This window comes from Neodiprion fabricii, chromosome 2 (genome assembly GCF_021155785.1).
Source record: "Neodiprion fabricii isolate iyNeoFabr1 chromosome 2, iyNeoFabr1.1, whole genome shotgun sequence".
In the NCBI taxonomy this organism is placed as follows: domain Eukaryota; kingdom Metazoa; phylum Arthropoda; class Insecta; order Hymenoptera; family Diprionidae; genus Neodiprion; species Neodiprion fabricii.
Window position 1 is genome coordinate 25,523,892 of NC_060240.1, and position 21,015 is coordinate 25,544,906.

A 21,015-nucleotide genomic window follows, 5' to 3' on the forward strand; every position below is an offset into this window, starting at 1 on the left:
TATTCTAACGGCATACTTTTTTCCTAAAAGAACCAGCAAAAGTTCATAAAGACGCGGTATACGCACGTTGATAAAAGCTTGTCGCGAGCTCGTTTTACAGGCGCAAGTAGCTCGTAGGATTTTTGATCGTGCAGATAGAGAATCGGGCATATGGCGGCCGCTTGCGGCGTTGCCGCCGCGATGGGCGCTGCAAGCTCCGCGAAGCGCCGCGTCTTGGCGCAGGCGTGTCACGTGGTACGTGGAACTCGGCTTTGGATGGTTGTGCTCGATGAGCGGGTGTTCCGAGTCGGCGGGATCGCCGTAACCGGGGTTCCATAACTCCACACCCACTCGGCCGCGTCGCGACGCCCCGCAACGCCCCGGGTCCATCCTGAACGGGCCTCCAGTGTCCGTCCTCGAGAGCCGAACATCCGGTAATCGAATCGCGCGTCGGTCAGTCCTTTGAATCGGATACGATCACGAGCCGCTTCTCCGGGAGCAGAAGAGGCCTCGAAAGTCGGTGCGGAACGCGGTGCCCAAGGTCATGGTCGAGATAAAGCCCCGATCGCTCGCCCGGCGATAAGCGGCCCGCTCTCGAACCTCCGGATCGTCGTCGCCGCTGACCAGATTCGAGTGTGTGGCCGGCTCTCAGCCCGCTCGGACGCGACCCTGTTTCAGGGCGAGGTGTGCTTCGTGCGTGAAGTGCTACTGGTTTCCAGTGTCGTTTCCCCAGTGCAGCGTATCAGAAACACCGTAATAAACCCGTCCACATCCGCCCGTCATGTTCGGAACTTGCAGGACAGATTTCGCCGAGCTTTGAAAACCTCAGGAACAATGTTCTCCATCCTGGTATCGACTCTCCCTGACTGGTACTTCCGGGTTCTAGTCTTCGGCGCGTCGACCCCTGCCAACCATCCGCCACCCCACGAACACTTTGACAATTACATCTACTATCCGGGTGATCGCGTCCTCGGTTGCTAGGTACATCGACTGGTTAAAACCCATCCACCTCCTCATTTTGAAGAAAAAATTCCTCGGTTCACGGAGGTCACGGTTGACCCGGAGTCTCGTTGCCTGAGTGGAATCGGTCCTCGGGATCATATCGTCATACGCTTGGTGACAGTCTTCGCAAAAGCCTGCGATCCGATTCCTGCGCTAGACGATGCACTGGACTGCGTAGTGTTCTATCAAAGTGCAGAGGGTCGAAATCTGCCGCTGGATTATACGAGACTGAGAGAACGTTGCTTTCCTCGCTATCGAGTGCAGGAAAACGACCGTGAAGCGTGTGAACAGTACCTCGATTTTATTACCAAGTCTAATATTACCGCATCCGTAACTGCGTCGTTAGTTTCCGAGTTCATCGATGACATCAAACCCCCAACTGTCGGTACCCGGAATAATTGAAACCAAAGCCATCATCACCGCCCCCAGGGAACTCCTTTTCTCGGCGATCTTATCGCGTCGGCGAACCAGAGAATCACACCATTGACCACCGGTCACCCTCACAGGATTCGGAGCATCCTCCAAGACCTTCCGACCGTTCGGATTCTGCGGGAAGATCATCGTCTAGACTGGAGCTGTACCTGCCATACGCCCCGCTGCCGGGAGGCGGCGGAATCCTCCCGGCGGTGCCAAGCAGCGTTGGAAGCGGCGGGTGCAGGCCGGTCCTCCTTGGCGGTGTCGACCTCTCGATGTCCGCGGCGGTCCAGCAGGTCCCACAAGGCACCGTTAGCCACGCACCGCTTCACCCCGTCGTCGGTGGCCTTCAGCTTCCGGTCCTAGGTTCGGGCCAAGTGCCGATGATGCCGAGGCCCCCGCTGAGCAGCGTTGCTCCGATCGGATCTACCCTGCAGCCGACGGTTCACCACGAAGCTAACGACCTCAATGACGCGCCACCGAACCCCGACGTCCTGCTGGCGCTTCTGGCTAGGAACAAGAGTCTCGAAGGTAGGAAACACCCGGGTTTCTCTGGCGGTTTTATCTAGGTTATGAACCAAACGTCGCGAACGCGCCTAACGGTTGGACAGGAAATCTATGATAGTGACGGTGATAAGAAGTTCCGTTCTCATAACGTAAGTATGTTATGTTACGTCTCAAGTGCGCAAGGGTATTCCCGTTCGAGCCTCTCGAGATAAGGTGGAAGAAAGCTCAACCTCTCGATGCCACTATCGTCTTTTGATGCTTATCGGTTCAGGTTGGTGCTCCGACGATCACGACTACCGTGGCTATTTTATTTGATAAGCCTTCTTGATCAGAGAAATCGATTAGATAACACTTGCCACTAAGTAACTCGCCACCGACGCCGCGGCTATTCCGTTCAATTTATAACGCGACGGTTGTGTGTACAATATGTTGTAGCAACTTGTCGCTCGTACATTTCAGATACCCAGAAACGAGAATTATAAAATAAGTCGGTACATATTACGAAAAGTGTCGTCTCTCACGTACTATCGGACCATTTAGTTGATCATTAAAAAAAAAATTTTATTGGCAGATTGGTCAATGATAAACTGTTGTAGACCACCATGTGATCTTCAATTTTTAGCACAACATGCTCAAAGAGAATAGGAACAATTTCAAAACTGTACATGTGACGATCGTGAGCATAGTTATTTTATACCGTATGCCAATAATCAGATGTCGAATACGTGTTCTAGGATGAGTGTAATATCAGTTAACCGGATGCGCGCTTGTGTCTGATAAGTTAATAAAATCAGCTACAATCATTGGCGTCTTGAGAATTCGTTTGTCGGTTTAAGCGAGTAGCCAATACTCACTCATGCCCAATACAAATGCCGACTTCCTAAAAATAATGCGCGCTCAAAGTGCTACGAGACATTAAAAACTACCATCACAGTAAATATCTATGGCATTCTGGTACACGTCAATAATTGTTTTTCATTCTGAGGAGACGATGGACAATAAAGGCCGTAGAATAGACGGACAGGGAAAAAAGACAGCCATTATCAAATCTTACAGCACTTCGTTGGGACACAAATACTGTTACAATTTAAACAGTTGATCCACATTTTACCCCTGGAATCCGAATAAAATGAAATCTTTATTGAGATCTTCGAAATTTTTATACTCTCCGAGCTTTTCCATAATATAAACTGCAACTAATCATCGGCGAATCCGCACAAAATTACATTTCAACGTTTCGTTTCGGTGCTTTCAAAGTTCTGACGGACATGCAGTGCTGCTAAGCGTAGCTCCATACGGATGGTTGTTAAATTTCCAAAGATCATTGCCATGTAAAGGAGAGTGTTAAATTATACTGTATTCGATGGAAACCACAAAGTGACTCCATTTCGAATTGCAATCAGTTCATCTGGTTCACACATTTGTAGCACATAACGGTTCTGATTAAAATCCATGGAAATTTGGAGCAATAATGCACTCGCTCACCTACAAATTTTCACAAAACAAAATCAATTATCTTTAGTTGCTTATCAGCTGCTGGGAAGTCATTGCTTCGAATAAGCTTGAATTAATCCAGAACGTATAGACATGAATTCAGTACGCTGAGAGAAATTTTTAGTTCCGGTTACCGCTAAGTCCTTAACTATTTTCATTTTTTACGCAAAATGGTTAGGCGTACCTCGTTTTTCCTAATTCCAACAATATTCAACAGTTATTTTTAACGACACATATTTTACTGAATTTTTCTAGTTACCGTAACAAATGAAATTTTCCTCAGTGTAGAGTTCACCAGTTCAGTACAATCCATGAAATGAACTTGGACCTCACTTTTTATTCAGGACTTTCCAAATTATACTTGTCAGAGAAATCCAACGATTCTCTCAGGGTTTTTAACACTGCGCCCACAACAAAAAATAGGTATATTTATCTCGGCATGAAGATTGGAAAATCTACTCACGGGTTGTTCCGCTGCAATAGAATGCACGCAACAGATTGTAGCTGGCTCCTGAATAATATACGCTACGGCAGCCCGGAATGCCGAGTTCTCACGTCTCGGTGTGATCGCCGTAGTATAGCCCACGTCGTGGCGGCCTCCTCCTCTCGTTACCTGGAGGCTGGAGAAGGCTTCTTACTTATTAATCTCCGCGCCAGGTTCGCCCGTGGATCTCGGCTCAATCTCAGAGAATGGAACAAGGTTGGGCGCGTTTCAAATATGCAGGGGTCGTTTGGTCCGCCCGAATTCCAACCCGCTTAATACTGCACCGCGCATCTACCTAGCTACGTTCTACACTAAAATTCTTGTACTTCATTCTAAATTCTGACGACTCAGCGGCACTCCTCATATCTCATTTTCTACTACATTTAATCACGAAAATAACGGACAACTGACAACTACCTTTCGTGCGGAAAGCACGATGCTGCTGGAATTCGCTATAGAGAATGCGCCCTTGTCGCTGCAGTTCGTAAAATCCTTTGCGGATGGTTTAAGGCAGGTCGTGATTCTCAATTGAAAGTTCACTCCTTTTTATTTATTTCTACCTCATGGCTATTTTTCTTTTCGTTTTACTTCGGTGATTGCGATTATTACTTATGTTATCGCAGTATTCATTACCAAGGTATGTTTTCAAGTTTCTATGGTGGCAAAATCCGTGACAATTCGATGTTTACAAAACTTTCACTGAAAACGATTTCTTGCAAACGACTAAATATTTCAGTCGATTTTGGATTCACAAAATTCTTTGCTTCTTGTACCGAGTTCACCGTATTTTCTCCATATGCAATCTCAAGAAGTTTCATTGAATAGACAAACTCCTTCAATCCGCTTTGAGATTCGAACCATATTTCTTTCGAAAGCAAAAGTTTATGGGTTGAGAATAATCAAAAACTTTCTCCTTTTTGATCAAGAAAGTGATGGGGAAATTTTGCATTTTTCCCTTGAAATTCGATATTTTTCAGAGGTATGATTTATGGTCCCGTGGGATTTTTGTGTTACCTGCCGGCTCCTTTGGAGCCAGGTTGTCTAAAGGTTAAAAACAAACGAAACCGTCACTTAATTACTATCGTCGACTTGAAATTCTTCGGTGCGTTTTAGCACAGAGTAATCTCAAGGTATTAGCTTTTTGCAAATTTTCTCTTTGAATCACCCGTCTGATCTTGAGGTCGATTCGAACTTGATCATTGATTCAAATAAATATTCAGAGTTCAGATTTTGCCGGTCACTGAAGCTGATCAGAGGTTATGTCCGTCATGTTTTGGCGGGAAGTCAGGTGGCGCAAAAGCTACATCCGTTAGTCGCAGAGTTCGCTTCCACCAAATGACCCGATTGGTCTAACAAGCTTTTCGGTCTCCACATACACAATAGGTCACTAAATCATTGGGTTAAAGTTCCGAGACGATGACCACGGTCAGTTGCTTCGAGGTTCCTCTGCAGAGGTGAAGCCAATTCCAAGCTCGAGTGGGCAGGGTAGTTTTATCTTGTACCTAACTACCGTACAGTCGGAGTTGGAATTGGAGCTAGGTGCGCACGGATATTTTAATAAGGTAAGTGCTGCAAGGCCGTCCATCCGTCCGGCTGGTTCACCGCCGCCCTGCGGCAGCGGGGGTGAGTTTAATCATGTAATGTGTTCGGAGGGCTAGCCGACTGGCAATCAATACGCTATATTGCTTCGGGTGCGACGCGATGACTCGAGTAGGTGTAGGTAGGCCAGATAGTGCGTGTCGTCGATATGACGTGGTTCCGGACGAAGGTACCCCACATACCAGTTTCGAAGATCGAAGAACCAACAAGAAAATACGAGCAGGCGATTCACGGCGCAGCTGACGAACCGCTTCTTCTGATGAACTTCTGATCGTAACTAAAGATCGGACTTGTGGTTGTTTCGATTTTCATGCCTTCAGACTTCAATCGATCTGACGGAGTTTTTTGTTGTTTTTTTTTTTTTTTAGCAATTTTTAGCTTCATTTATGACATGGACGGAAGAAAGGACCTCTTGATGAATAACTAATACACGATGTTTGGGAATCGGTTTAATCAATTATTTCACTGATCTTGACGGTGCGACTTCTCGGAACACTTGGCCAGACCAACATTTTTCGATTTATTCTACTTTGAATCCATGATCTCGTTTCGCGTACCGTGTACACGTAATTTGAGCCTTAGGATCAGTCAAACAAAACGCAAGGCAACCTAACCTGACTTATCTAGCCAGAATTTGTTTTCCGTGAAATATGGAGATGCAGGATAGAAAATTTCCCTCATCCTTTTCCTCCCAAAGGTTTTTGCAGGCTCCTCTGAGACAAGGGTCTAGTTCTCGATCTTGTTATTCGTTCCAGCTCCGCCTCCCGTGCTTTCTTCTCCTCAGCCAGTATCCGTGTATAGGTATGCGAACCCACCAACAGAATAGGGAGATAGACTATTCTTCGTTCCCCCCTTCGGCTCCGGCTAACCCAAGCGCCATTTTATTCATCCCCTGGTACTCTCCGCTCGTTGAATCCGAGAGAGGTGAAAAACTGATACCGGGCAATTGGTAAAAAGGAATGAGAGTTGAAGAACAATGCCGGCTTGATCAATTTTTCCACCGGTCATCGGGCGATTGGACTAAAGGTGGGTGAGTAAAACTTGGTACTCATCCAGCTGATTCCTCCGAGACGTGGTCCTCCTCCCAAGCCGATGATACTCACGATTTTGTTCTCCCTCAATAACCGCATCCCTCCTGAAGCATCGCGACTGTGAACCAGTTGGACGTTCGTTATTGGCGTTTGATAAAGTAGAAAGACTCGATGGAGAATCAGTTGTCCAGTTGCGGCTAGAAATATATCACTTCACCCTTCTTGAGAAGCCTTGCAGCTCCGTCGGATAAACCTTGCGCAAATATTATATTGAGGAAAAAGAACATGCGGACAGACTAACTGACGACGATCATGAGCTGACTTACATTTTTTTCTAGTCTATATTTTGCCGTCTGAGAGGCTTCTGCAACTTTAATCACCTTTGATTTCTCTGAGTGCTTGACTTGTTGAATCCAAATTCGACGTTAGATCAATTATGATTCGCGATACTACTCGAAGGAGAAATAATAGTCAAATGAAGATATTGAATATGATAAGTAAATATTGCATCAGGTATTGTTTTTCTTTACAATTCAAGTAGTTTTCAATGAAAATCCCATTACTGTGTCAAAATGAGAAATTTAGCAACTAGCCGGTTCACACGGAAAAAATCGAATGGTTAATTTTACGAAATGATTCACGAACCTAGTTGTAGAATAAATTTTACATCGAATGTTACCAGAAATGTTACATTTTGAACTGTCGCGTAGTTTTAGATGTCACTTGAAAATCATCCGATGCAACATAATAACTCCTTAGCTTTTGAACACAAACTCGGTAAACCCAATTGAAATTGAAGTCTATTAAAATCACTATCGTTGGACGAAGTGTTTCCTTGCTCCATCAATTTTCGAGTAAAGTTTTCTCGTCTCGAGACAATCTTTGGTTAAGTCATGTTTTCCGGTTACATGGACCGATCATGCTTATCCAAAAAATGGGTGATTCGCCAAGAAAGCTTTGACCAAGCCGAGTGTAATCCCTGTTCTTTCCACCTGGTATTCTGAGGAAAAGATCAACATAGACTCCCAATCATCCATTGTACCTTAAGGGAATTAAATTAATATCAAAACGCGTTACTCATATGCACGTACAGCGCAATTTAGTTCTAGGATATACGCTTCATACAATTGCAAATAGAGAAATATTCGAAAGTATTATAGACAACCTTTGGTTTCGAAACGTTCGTTTATAGAATTCACAATCATGATCTACGCGATAGGACGAGCGTAATGTCAGTCATTAAAGGTTGTCCGGAGATCTCTGTTCTCGATCGGATTCGGATCTTTAGCTGATGTAGATTAATTGAATTGTATCGCCGAGCCAGACTCGCATATCCCTCGTCATGAGAAACCGGGGCGGGAACTAAATATGTCCGTACATGTATAATGTTTTGAAAACAGTAGCAAAACGCCCTTGCATAAAGAACCCCATGGTACCGGCGGTGGAGCATAACACGTATACATAGTAGTTGCACTAACTGCATAAACGGGGAAGACCCTTGCGGGTTCAGGGGCGGAAACCCCAGTGGCCACAGCGGCACGCGCCGTGGTGGATCGAGTTACCATGTAGAAGCAGCGTGGCCTGGTCGGCTGGCACGTTGGTCATATGAGAGTTTGTTTCCATTCAGCCTGTTCTTTTTTCTCCGTGCTTCCTTTTTCGTGGGAGCTTGGCATTTTTTATAACACCACATTTCTAGAGCCCCTGAACCCCACCGTCCGTTTGCACTCTGCCGTGACAGATAGAGCTTGAGACATGATCGACGAGACTGTTTTAACGAATGTTCTTCTGGATGCGACGCATCGGATACACGTGAGAATTTTTCGTATTTGTCCGAAACTCTTTTTTTCACGGTATGGAAGCCTCCGTTAAAGTCCACGGTCATCGCTGTCTTTTTGAGGCGAATTCGGGCTCACATGGAATATGAATCGAAAGGAAAACTGAAAGGTGACGCGATATAACCGAACACTATTTTGGACTGGACTGAATGATTTTTGTGAGCTTATGCGTGTTCGAAACTCCATATCATGAAGTAGCTTACAGTAAACCATCTTGAAGACATGAAAAAGTGTATATCAACTTCTTCGAAATTGTTTCAACCTTAAATGTTTCCAACAAAGAAATAGGTACATGTAGTCGTAACTGGACTAATCAAATATCCATCCGATGGTCTGTCCAAGCAAAACTGTCTCAAACCAAGTAACTTTGAAGCAACGATTCGTTCTTTCATTTTTCTATTTCGTCAATTTCTATCTACTGAAACTAAATGCCTGACAGACTTTTAAAGCCGAAACAGTTTACTGATCCGATTGTCCGACTACCGAATGCGCGGTAAGGTGACATCCGTATTAGGGAAGGTAATCTGAAAGGGCAACACCGAAGTGATGTGGGTACAGGACCAGGACAACTCGGTGTCTACCATTGTGTACATGTTCGTTCGGAGGTTTGCGGTGTCGGAGAGCGTCTATATTACGAAGGTTCCAAGTGGTTCCCCGGCTCTCGACGTGGGAAAACTCGGTTCGCCAGGGGCGGAGTATCGGAGTATGCATTTTGACGTGGATCTAGACCGTCGAACTGGCACTCGTGCCCACACTCGACTTGCGCCCCGTCAACCTGGACACGTGCACACCGCCTCCGGGTACTTTCCGAACGCATCTAATCGGCTGTGTTTCTGTTGCGCGTACGCTGCCCCCGAAGGCACAGCCCCTCGTCGACGAAAATCAGGGATTAAGGACTCCTTGATGGGAACTAAACTGCGTTTGAACAATGAGAATAACATCATGGTAAAGTAGAAATTTTTTGGAGAACAGAGGTACGTCGCTCTATAACCGATGTGGCATGCGAACTTTTGCCTAGTTTTTAGAAACTTTCCTCCATTCTACGATCTTGGTGCATTTATTGTGGAGTGGTTTCATTTCTAAATTAGTCACGTGTTAATTAATAATAATCGTAATTGTTCTGGCTGAGTCGTGAATAACGTTAAATCTTTGTATAATCATCGTTGAATGATCGTTTCAGGGTTTCGAATTCTTTTTAATCCTTAGAGGTTCCAAAAACACGTTATTCGTGAAAAAATTTAATCACCTTATAATCTCGTTGTTTCAAGATATGACGAAAAAAAAAAAATTATTAGCCGGCTAACTGACCTTGCTACTATTCGATTTATTATTACTCATTGGTTTTTAAAGGACACACAACAAACACTAACGTAATTTCAATACCTCGAAGAACTGTTAAACGTATATTTTGACAACTACGTTTCTTTTTATCTTTTTTCTTCTAGCCAATCAAATGAGATTAATCGTTGAATTCCAAAAAAATCGTTGGTACATTTGAGAAGTTCAATTATTGTGGAAGAATGCTGTGGAAAAAATCACTGACGGTAAAATGATAATTTTGAATACGGCAATTTTCCCGTAAGTTTCATAGATTTGTTGTATTTCGATTCTCTAAATACTGAATTTAAAAACGTAACGGAATATAAAATTTAATGATGCAAGATTTTTAAATTTCTGATAATCCTCGATGGGGAATTACTTTAAGAAGTATAAATTCTGTTTATCTGTGCTGAAAAAATCCAATAAATTTCTGATTACTCTCGTATCGTTCCGTGGGCGGGAGATAACCAAGACTTATATTCGGCAATTATAAATTGTTGAACTGTGAAACCCAAGCGAACTGGCAATCGAGTCAGTCTGTCATTCAGCCGACTACGACCTTTATTCTTAGAAATTGTCTCACCCAGGTATCAATTTTTTACAGTATCTCAAAATAATTTTTTTGCACCATCGACGAAATCGTTGAAATACGAGAAATTTTCACCGATGACGATAATTATATCGTGTGAGAGAATTATCTAAGTAAATTTCAATCAAACCTACTTTCTCTCTGTGGTTTTTATGTTTTTCGAATATAAAAATTTACGGAATATTTTATTCGCGAATCAAAAACCGAACATTTCGTCGGATTTAATCAGTTCACGCTTCGCCACCGAGACCTTGACCATTCGCCTGAACTTTTCACTCTGTGTTTGTAAACAGAATCTTGTAGCTGGAAGATAAGATTCTGGAGCTGCTAAAGTTTAACGACGGCAGTGAAAAAGCTCGTGTGGTAAATTTTTCTGATTCGCCGCAGAGAAGGTCAAAGCGAAGCAAAGCCGAGCAGTGCTTATAAAAGCGCAATATATCTTATCGACAAAAATACGATTCGCGCAATATGCAAATATAGCGGTGACGTCGGGTCCAAAAATTTCGTTGAATTTTTTTCGTATATAACGTTTTACGCGCAAATTGAAAGAAAAAAGATGGAAAGTTTTACACAAAATTTACTAACGAGTTCATGAATTCTGCTAGTTGTTTGTGATCAAAATTTCTTTCAATTGAAATCGTGTGAAACTGGAACCAAACCAGTAATCTTATCAGCGGTTACACTCGAATACGTTAATCGCACGTGCGTGTAAACTAAACCGAACTTGACGTCGTTTCCTTTACGCAGAGAGGCAAGTCACGAAGAAAATCTTTACTTCTTAAAGGTAAACAATGACTCGAAGAGGCTTGATTGAAGATTTGAAAATTTTGTCTGCTAATTTTTATCTTAAATATGCGATTCGTCATTTACAAATCATTGTTCTTTTATTTATTTTTTTTTTCGTCGCTATTTTTCGATGACTAAAGTTCATGATTTATGTTATTTGACATGTTGGGATTTGAGAGAATAAGACAAGCTTCTTTTCAATCTAAAATATAAACTTCAGAAACAGTTCATTTCAATATCTATCGTTTCCCGCATTCAGTTCACGCTCACTTGATAAATTACACAGTACATTTACGCAGCATTTCAGAATATTCAGAAGCAGTTGTTCAACGGCAGATGGATTGGTAAAATTGAAATTCGGCTCACCATTTCCCAGTACTAACAAAACAATTCAGTCAGGTCGCTTACAAGTTTGAACCCCCAAAAAGCAAATCACTTAACATGTAGATTTAGGTTACATGGTAAAAATCCGACCTTGAGACGAAATATAATGACCGACTCGAACGTTTCGCGTCATAAATTAGTTGACAGTCGAAAAAAGTTGTTAAAAGTTTATTAATTCTGTTCATCATTTACCCACACATTTTCATCCACCTTAAAACCACATTTCGGTCCGATTCAGAATTTTCTTTTATTTATTTTAATTTCGATATTTTCCTTTTGTTTTAGAGAATAAACGATCCGAAACTACCAAAAGCCATTGTTGTCTGGTCAAGGAGCAAAGTGAGTTTTATTTTATTTTTCATTTATTTCATTGTTTCAATGCGTTATTGAGGGTGAATTTTTGAAATGGTGCTTTTACTTTTTCTTCTATAAATTTTTTTTCTTTTTTTTCGTTCTACTTTTCCTATAACATTGGCACTTCGTCGGTCACTAAGATCCCCGAGAGGATTTTTGACCTTTAAAGATCGTTTTCGTTGGTGCTTTGTGGATTTTGAATGCAAAAGTGTAGCGTATTTATAGAGCGAAGAAAATCACGAGCGATGAATGCAGGCGTGGAGTTGCACCTCGGAACAGCAGCCCGTCGATCGGCTCTCGTCTTCGGCGCACTTTATCCTCCTCAAGAGGTTATCCGATCCTCATAGTATGCGCGGCTACGAGCTGCGCGATCGTAAAACTTTTCACCTAACTCAACTTCGACCTCTGGCACCTACAGCGCTATTACGAGTAAGCAGGTAATACGATCCGCCACAGACGCGGCTTGCGTGTCCCAGTGTATTGGGCACAAAAAACTCGACGCAGAAAAACGTAAGATCGCTCGCATTGGGTTAGAAGATACCTGTGTTATCGACCGAATCGAGGAGTCAGTCGCGAAAAGAAATTTGGTCGCAGTGCACGATTTTCATGTTTTTTTACCCATCAAGCGGGATTAAGTAACCGTTTTAGACCGGCTACGGAGGATAAATAAAAAAAAAAAAACATTTAAAACACTCGCTACAATATTTTTCAATATTTTCAAGAAAATTATCAATGTCAACTATTGATAAGATATGCTTATGCACCTGTAATGTGATTAAAATTGTGAACAAAAAGGGCTAAGCGGGCTTTTTAGCTTTGCGAGGTCGCAGTATTCGGCTTAAAAAAGCCCGCTTTACGCCCTTGGTACACAATATACTATTTTGCGGACTCCGTCGTATCGTGGCTGAGACAATTTACCCCGAGTCGATTTTGCACGACCCCTGTAGGTGCGCGGCTTGGAATTGAGCCGATTCATTCGCCCCTTGCAACCTGATCTGGGACGTTTAAGTGGCGGTTAAACCTTGACGTAATAAACTTACCGGCATATGGCCGCACACCTTCTGACTTGTCCACTGAATACCTCGAACAGCCAGAATGAAAGACCCGGAGTATATTTTATTTTTCGATCACTCAATCTTGAGTTTTTTAAATGCCAAAATCGTACTGTTTGTACGATTTTACAAGGGGTGGTCACCCTTAATGCTTGACTTTTAAGTTATATTTTGATGGCTACTATTGATACGGGAAGGTTCGCAAACAACCAGCGATGAAATGGTTTAAAGATGCTAATTTTACATCTAGCTTAAGCTTCGAAATTTGAATAACAGTTCATATTTGTTACTAGTTACGATAACTTCAGCAGGTAACAGAATTCCCGATTAGCCTGAACCTTTCACGTCATTATATCGCCTCTGTCAATTATTGGAAACGAGAAACCGTAAATTTTTTACCCAACTGCACCCTAGTAGTTGTCATTAAAACTAAAAACTCTACCGCTTCCTTTTTTCCGTAAAATTTTTTGTAATGTTATCGAATGTTGTCGAACGACTTTAATTTCAAAAATTCACAAAGTTTGGGTCTTACAAAACATACGTATTAGATTAAAATGTGCCCTAAATTTAATCAAAATGGTACCAGTTTTAAAATTATCGTGTGAAACGTACTCTTGAAAAACTTTCCAATTAAAATGAGCGCAAAGTTAAACAATTACGTACACTTTTTCAAAATTTCAAAACTTAATACGAAGACAAAGTTAGTATGCATCAACAGTATAATCCTTCTCAATCTTTTGATTACACTACCCGCTACACTACTCAAATTTTATAACTCAAAAATGATAACGTGAAAAGGTGATCATACCCCTTTAAAGATCAGAACGGATTCATACCAACATACAATAGGTTCACGGTGCGCTAGTCGAAAGTGTTTATGGCGAACTGGTTAATCCAGCAACAGAAGCAAGGCCTTGTCCAAAATGAGAAGCAGGGAACATGTGATAGCGGAGTTGCTCAAACGGCGTATCCATGACTAGATCATAGGGGACATTGATGTGCTCTGGGTCTATTCAGGGCGTTGAGAGGTCCTCAAAGTGTAAGTCGAGGTGGTGCATTATATGTTCCGGTAGCAGCAACCCATATGCCGTCCAAGTTGAGCCCTGTGCAACAACTATACAGGCATCTCTCTCTCTCTCTCTTTCTCTCTCTCTCTCTCTCTCTCTTTCTGCTGTCGACGAACCACTCTGACGGGATTTATACAATCAAAGCGATTGTCCCGGCATTGCACCTCTCTCTGACAACCGGGCAAAAGTTACTTTCAAGTTGTTTGTCAAAGCGTATTAGGTACTCCAGCGGACTACGCTCAAACAGCTAATGGCCCTCCTCATCCTCTTTTACACACATTCAGAGTCCCCGGTAGAGACTCGTTTTCACAAGGGCCTATTTTTACCTCGCTCGAGAGATGCGGGCCCTTTTTGAATTCACTCGTTTGTAAAATGACGCCCTTTTCAATCCGATGTTCTTGTAAACGATTACATGATATTAGAATTCTTGATAAACGAATCTTTTGAAAATTTTATATTCGCGATTCCATGATACTTACAACTACCTGTATCAAGATGGTTTTTCAAAAAAAATGTGCATTTTTACATAGCAAAACATTACGTCTCATTGTCCGTTTGTTTGAAACTATGATATTACTCGATACTTACAGAAGTGAGATTCATTTTGTGAGGTTCAAAAAATTTTCACTGTTGTGATAAATTTCAATAATATCCAAAGCTGTGAAACAGGGAAAATGAACAACTTAATACAGGCTTCTATATCTAACAGTATGCACAAACAGGTGATACAAAATTTATAATAACTAAAACTGCAACATTTCGTCTGATAAAGATCGAATGATGAAAATATTGAAGAAATATTACCGCCCTAGCTGAACAAAAATTTCAGAGTTAAAAAATAGTTTTGTTTACGTTTTAATTCGTACAATGAAGTACTTTGCGTATATGGGCTGATCCATCAACTATCAGCCAACTTTTTAGGGTCATAATTTTTATCTTCATGCAATTTGTATACACAGTAGTGTAGAGCAATATTCGAAAATGCTGTAATTTTCAGACCTTCAGACCTTACCGTTTAGGAGAAACACGTCGACTAATTTCAACACGTTTTTCAATTCAATACAACTTTTATCTTCGAATTATTAGGTCTTGCTGTCGTCGGATCAAAAGTGATTCAATGTGTATTTGCGTAAAAAAATCTGATGTTTCTAAATATGAAATTCATTTCAGGTAATCCTCAAGTACTTTCAAGAAACACTATTTTCGACATTTTTATCCTACCCCAAAAGTTTCAAATTTCACTCCAAAATATAAATTTTGGAAAAAAAATAATGCATTTTTTGGTCCTTCAAAATATATTCATCGTAAATGTCGGTATAATAGTACTATAAACGGCCACTAGGTGGTGAACTCTCTCGCCACAGAAATAGCTTCAGAGATATTTATAAAACCGGGGTGTCGTCTATGAAGTTAGATACGGATACCGTAAGATAAATTTGTCATCAGGCCTATTACACACGAAGAAATCATATTAACAAGTTTCGAATCATCGAAATTGATGTTGGCGAAATATAAACAAACCGTCGTGACACAAGTTCAATTTATACTTTACATATGCACCAATAAATTTTCGGGTGTAGCCCGTTAAATATCGGGTAAATACCACATAATTTTAAATCAACAGAAAATTATTAATGATATCGTTCGAAGAATACATTTTGTGCACATAAATAACTCCAATGTTCAGTAAATGTTAAAAATTTTTATGTCAACAAAGTTCATTACCTGTTTTAACCATTGATCTCTTGACTCAACAGAATATGAATTAAAACAAGCTCAATTTGTTTTGATACAAAAATTTCATATTATTGAAACAAAACGATTACGGTCCGTACAATAAAAACTATTAGTCCTCCCAATCACACATTTTCTTCATAAAAAATTCACATTATTGCCAGGAATTGACGCCGTGTTATCTTGAATAAATTGATAGCCAACACGATCATTCTAAGGGTGCGTTCGACTCGAACGCTTACGCGTATCAACATATATGCACCTATAGATAAATGCGCGCACAGCGCGCTGAAAGTGGTCCAGGACGAATGCAGCTAAAGGCTTAATTCGGTTTATATCAAAAACTATTTCGTCCAACAAAAGAATATTGTTGAATTACTCAAGTATTATGTTCAACGCATTTGACCATAGAATTAAATTTACTCAAACGAACATCACTTGACCAAAATAATCCTTTCCCTCCGTGTAACCTGTTTCAAATCCCGATTCTCGAACCCTTAAAAGATTCGAATAATTTACAACGTGGCCGATGATCGAGGGTGTAGGTAGTTTGTCACGTCTTCCTCGGGGCCTTCCTCATCCAGGGAATGAACAATTCGTTCGTCAGAGGATACACGTGGCCCACGTGGCTCGCGTGGCTGACACGTGGCCCCAGAGTGTGGCCCAACAACTGGTGCTCGCTCCTCCTGGCACCACATGGGTCGTGTGCATGGTGCGTCTCCTATGCTTGGAGTCCGCACTGCCTTTGACGAGGGTGTGTGTGCCCCAAGAGCGCGAGTATTGTCCGACGGGAAGCCGAACATGAAAGAGCGTTTTGTACCAAGGTACAGAGGCTCAGCTGCTTTCGGTGCTGTTTTCAATCTTCGCAGTCCCCGCAGATTGCCGCCTCTCCAACGCATCCTGCGAACCGATCGATCTCGCCTGATCAACTTCGTCCTTCTCGAACGGCAACAGGAACGAAGACACAGACGCCATCGGCGAAACGGGGAACCGATCGGTTCATTATCCTAATGGAGCCGAGGTGTTTACGGCGGTTGGTGCTGCGTAGCCTCGGGGTTTATCGATTCTTCGGCTATTACCGAACAATCGCGTCCGGTAATTTTTAAAATGGATCCCGCGAAAGCCGTTTTACTTTATCGATATCAAACGCTACACGCTTTTACAGCCAATTTTCAACTCAGGTGTGCATTGTTATCTATATACCTTCTCGCCAGAGGTATTTTTTCTTTGTGTATGGTGTGCTAAAGCTAAGCTGAAGTTATGTCAAGTGTACTTTCTGCAATCATCCAAAAACTCGACTACAGTGTTCGCACAGTAATTTCTGCCCTTTGTTTTTTACTTTTGAATTACGAATGAGCTACTTTTTCACCGCTACAGTCTCAAAAACTTGAAACCACTTCATGGGAATCCAAGTGAGTTTGAGGAATCCTTATACATCAAATCGATATCAACTCCGGACCAATGCAATGTTGCGTTGTTATTATCTCAACAGATTTCTTTTGTTATAGAAATGCTTCCAAGTAGTGTCTGCAAACGACGTTGATTATCTTTAGGTTAACTTACGATGATTCCTTATTTCAGAGCAGACATTAGATGCAAGGTCTATGCATGTGATTTCTAACATAGTGACATTGATGTAACTGGGGGTGACAAATATGAAATATCGACACCGTTAACCTGCACTTTAAAATTGGTCTCAGGTCACTTTGACATTTAAAGTCATTCGAAATGATTCGCCGTTTCTCAACAACTAGTTCCTGGTTCATATAACATTGGATCCATGTACCAACATGAAGTAACGTGAGATTATTCAAAGTCTTTCGGAGTACGGTGAAGCTGTTTAAAGTTTTTCAGAGTCTCTTTTTACAACTCACAAAGTTCTTTGAGGTCTTGGAGTACTTAAGCTAGGTGTGTGGGCTAAAACGTTTACACCTCGTGGAAATACGGTATTCCGAGTATAAATACAGAAGAACGAAATACCGGCATCAAAAAGTTATCACTCGCTGTTCAGTGTGCCAGCGTAAAGCTCGCAGTTACTTGAAACGAGAGTGCGAGAATGAACGTTTGAACGGGCCAGTGGGTGTACATGACTTTCCTAAAATTTGAAAAGGCGGTGAACAGGATGCGCGTAAACAGAGCCGAGCGGGTGATTAAGCGCGTAAGTACCGCATGGGAACTGGGTCATAGATTTTCCATAGAAGCGTTAGTCGATGCGTGACGTGGTGTAATATATAAGTGACAGCGATCCCGGAGACCATAGAGCGCAGAAATGTATGGAAGTCCGAATGAAAACCAGTTCATTGGGAGCGTTCCCATTGTGTCATGGGCACTCCCGCATAAAGAGCTGGAAAACTGCGGGGCTCGCGTAAATGCTTCTCGCGCGAATGGTTATAAAATTGGGGCCCGCCATTTTCCCCACAATGGAAATCGGCCAACGGCCATGACCCCTGTCACGGATCAGGTCCTCTCTCAACAGGTCGAGAGGAACCTTGTTCTCTCTCATTCTCCGAACATCAGTAATTTACTCCTGTTGAAAAAAAAAAAAAAAAAAAACAATCCCATCAACACAACGGTGAAGAGTTGAAAAGTTGTTTCCCATGAACTACGGCTACAAGGCGTTCTGTTTTCGCCGCACTTCTACCCTGATCCTGTTCAAGTAACGCCTTTCCTTTTACTGTATCAGTGGTGGGCAGTGCCGGTGCACGGGAACGAGGCTCCATTTCTATTCAGAGGCGCTAAGTGCGACAAAACCGTGACATCCTGTCGGGCACGAGGCGCTGGAACGACACGCGTCACCCGTCGATGAGGAGTGAAGACTGTCCTCCTGCACTTCCAACGGTGCACGACATTGCAAAATGAATTTGTAGTCGAGGATTGGACGCGTTGATGGAGGTCGTTTTGTGGAGTGGGAATCGTCGGGGCGACACTGACACGTTTTTGCTTGTTCATTTGTTAAAATTAATTAAAATGTGTCGAACATTTGAATGAACTCTCTGAATTTAGAATGATCTGTATTTTGAGCTAGTATAACGTGGATTTGGGATACTTAAACGCGTTGCGTTTAGTGAAATTGGGTGATTACTGAAACGATAAAATTTTGCTACTTTTATCGGATGAGGTTTACATTTTTCGTACTTATTTCGAGACGAATAACACGCGGAATGTAGAAAGGAAATTTTTAATGTCATTCTTTAGCTGTTTTCGAAATATTTTCTCCAAAATTAACGTATTTGCGTTTATAATCAGTTCGAGTATTTCGATGCCTCTTAAAAAATGTAGCATGTTTTCGCTTTAATCACGAAAACTAGCCCGTTTCAGTTATAGCTACGAAAACTATCACGTCTCGATTAGTGCGATACGGATTTTCTGAATATTTGTGCGGTGTGCGGTGATCGAAATGAAAGTCAATATGCAGATGCAGAAGTGCGTTTTTTCGCGTCAAAATGAATTTACAGATATCCTCAAAATCGTGTTGTCGATGCAGATCTTAAAGAAATAAATGCTTTTTTATCGGTTCTTTACAGAATTTTAAAATTTGTTCCGGATTTTTTATAAATATTAATATCAATTGGTCTTATTATATTTATATCAAGCAGCTCTTACCTAAACTGTGCGTAATATTTCAACAAAACTGTAACAACTATTCTATCATATTGGAGATGACTAAATCAGTATTTTTGGATTTTTATATATAGCAATATTACACTTTTACTAATTTGTAACAAAATTTAACAATTGTAACAATTTGAGCGGTAGCCGGAACTAAAAATTTCTCTCATTGTGGTATTTTTCACCACAAATCAAAGAAAAAGCATGCTGGCATCCAAATTATTTTTACGAAATGGGCTTACCATGACAAGAAATTTCTACTTTCTACTTACGGACAGTAACATTTGAAGTTAAGGAAAAATACGACTCTTAACTCTTGAGGTTACAAAAACAGTACATATAACATAGAACACCTAAATCGTGGATGGTCTGGGATTGTCAAAGTTCAATGTTTAGATTCTAGTTTCAGTCGGTAATAACCTTGACACTCTTTATTCGTCAATACGTAACACGTAATATCAAATCGAATCAACACAATTTCTTGACAACCTTCCCAAAGCATGCAAAAAAAGGAAATTTATGAATTTATCACATCTAGTTTTCCCAACAAAGTTACTTATACAACGGCACAGAAATTTATCGGGCTTCCAGCTATCCAATTTGTAGAATATCGCTAGAGGGAAGCGCGACGATGGTAAAGAAGGAGATGCAAGATGGAATACCGAGAAAATCATAACTCAGGTCATAATAATCAACGGTAATTAGAGATGCGTAAAGATGGCTTCATCCAGAATGCAGGATAAATATTTCCTGTAATTATTAACCGTAAATACTTTGAATATCATATGCACAATGTTTTTTTAATTTATTATATTAGTGTCGCAGTATTATTTGATATTATTTGGAAAAACCGATTAGTTAAGTAACACAATTTTCAACATTCTCGACTTCTTGGAGAATGAACGTCGTGACTTTTTCCATCAACTGTTTTCACTAAATAAACTTTTGAGACAAATTCAATTCAATACTTTTGAGACACTGGAAAACATTTCAACCCCAAGTTCAATGTGGATTTTAATTGTTTGTTTACAGGTAATCCTACAAATTACAGTTACACGATGAGGTATTAAAATTTCGATTCGTATGCGATTTCCATATACGCTATTACAATACACACTATAACATACGATGTTACAATATCTCCTAAATCGTTAATCATAAGCCGTAATTGTCGGTAAAAGGTTCTCCGAAGAATTTCAATGCCCGGGTAAAACGTGGCGTTTCATCGCGGTTATTCGTACAGAACGAACGTCGTGATCAGCAAACCTCGTCCTATATGCGCGTAAATCAGTACAATAGAAAAACTTATCCCATCGCTAATAGCCCTAGTCCCCTCCGATAAACACCCCTGTTTTCATTCCAACTTTCACTAACCCTTCGAGCAGCTAGTGGCGAAGCCAAACCCCAGCTATCCCCGTTACGACCAGATGGCGAACGCTGGGCAGACTTCCTACACACACACACACACACACACACATACGCATCGCAACCTTACACATATTATTCGTACGCATACTTACAGACGTATGCATGTATACAGGGGCCTCAAAATGAACTGGTTGGACTATAGTCAATGTTTGGTTAGGCTCGTATTCGCCTGCCTAATGTGGTTAATAAATGAGTTTATTTTGCGGGTTCTTCACGTAGCGGCATGACAGCGTAACTACGTACACGCAGGCGTAATTTTTTATCGATCACCTGCTTATCCGAATCTGCAATCGCTACGAAGGAGAAAACAGCGAAATTTTCGTACAAAAATATGCAAGGGAGTTTTC

The 21,015-nt window shown here is 41.5% G+C and overlaps 1 protein-coding gene across 3 annotated transcripts in view; it reads left to right on the forward strand.

Annotated features, from left to right (window-relative positions):
- Window positions 1–319: 319 nt before the first annotated feature.
- Window positions 320–21,015, forward strand: part of LOC124175190 (LIM/homeobox protein Lhx4) — an 80,472-nt gene continuing 59,776 nt past the window's right edge. For 2 of the 3 annotated variants that reach the window (XM_046555185.1, XM_046555186.1), the window contains exons 1-2: window positions 320–1,926; window positions 11,710–11,763. In XM_046555185.1, coding sequence (XP_046411141.1) covers window positions 1,671–1,926; window positions 11,710–11,763 — 310 coding nt within the window. In that variant the 5' untranslated portion in view covers window positions 320–1,670. The remainder of the gene's footprint in view (window positions 1,927–11,709; window positions 11,764–21,015) is intronic. The other variant, XM_046555187.1, reaches the window with a different exon arrangement.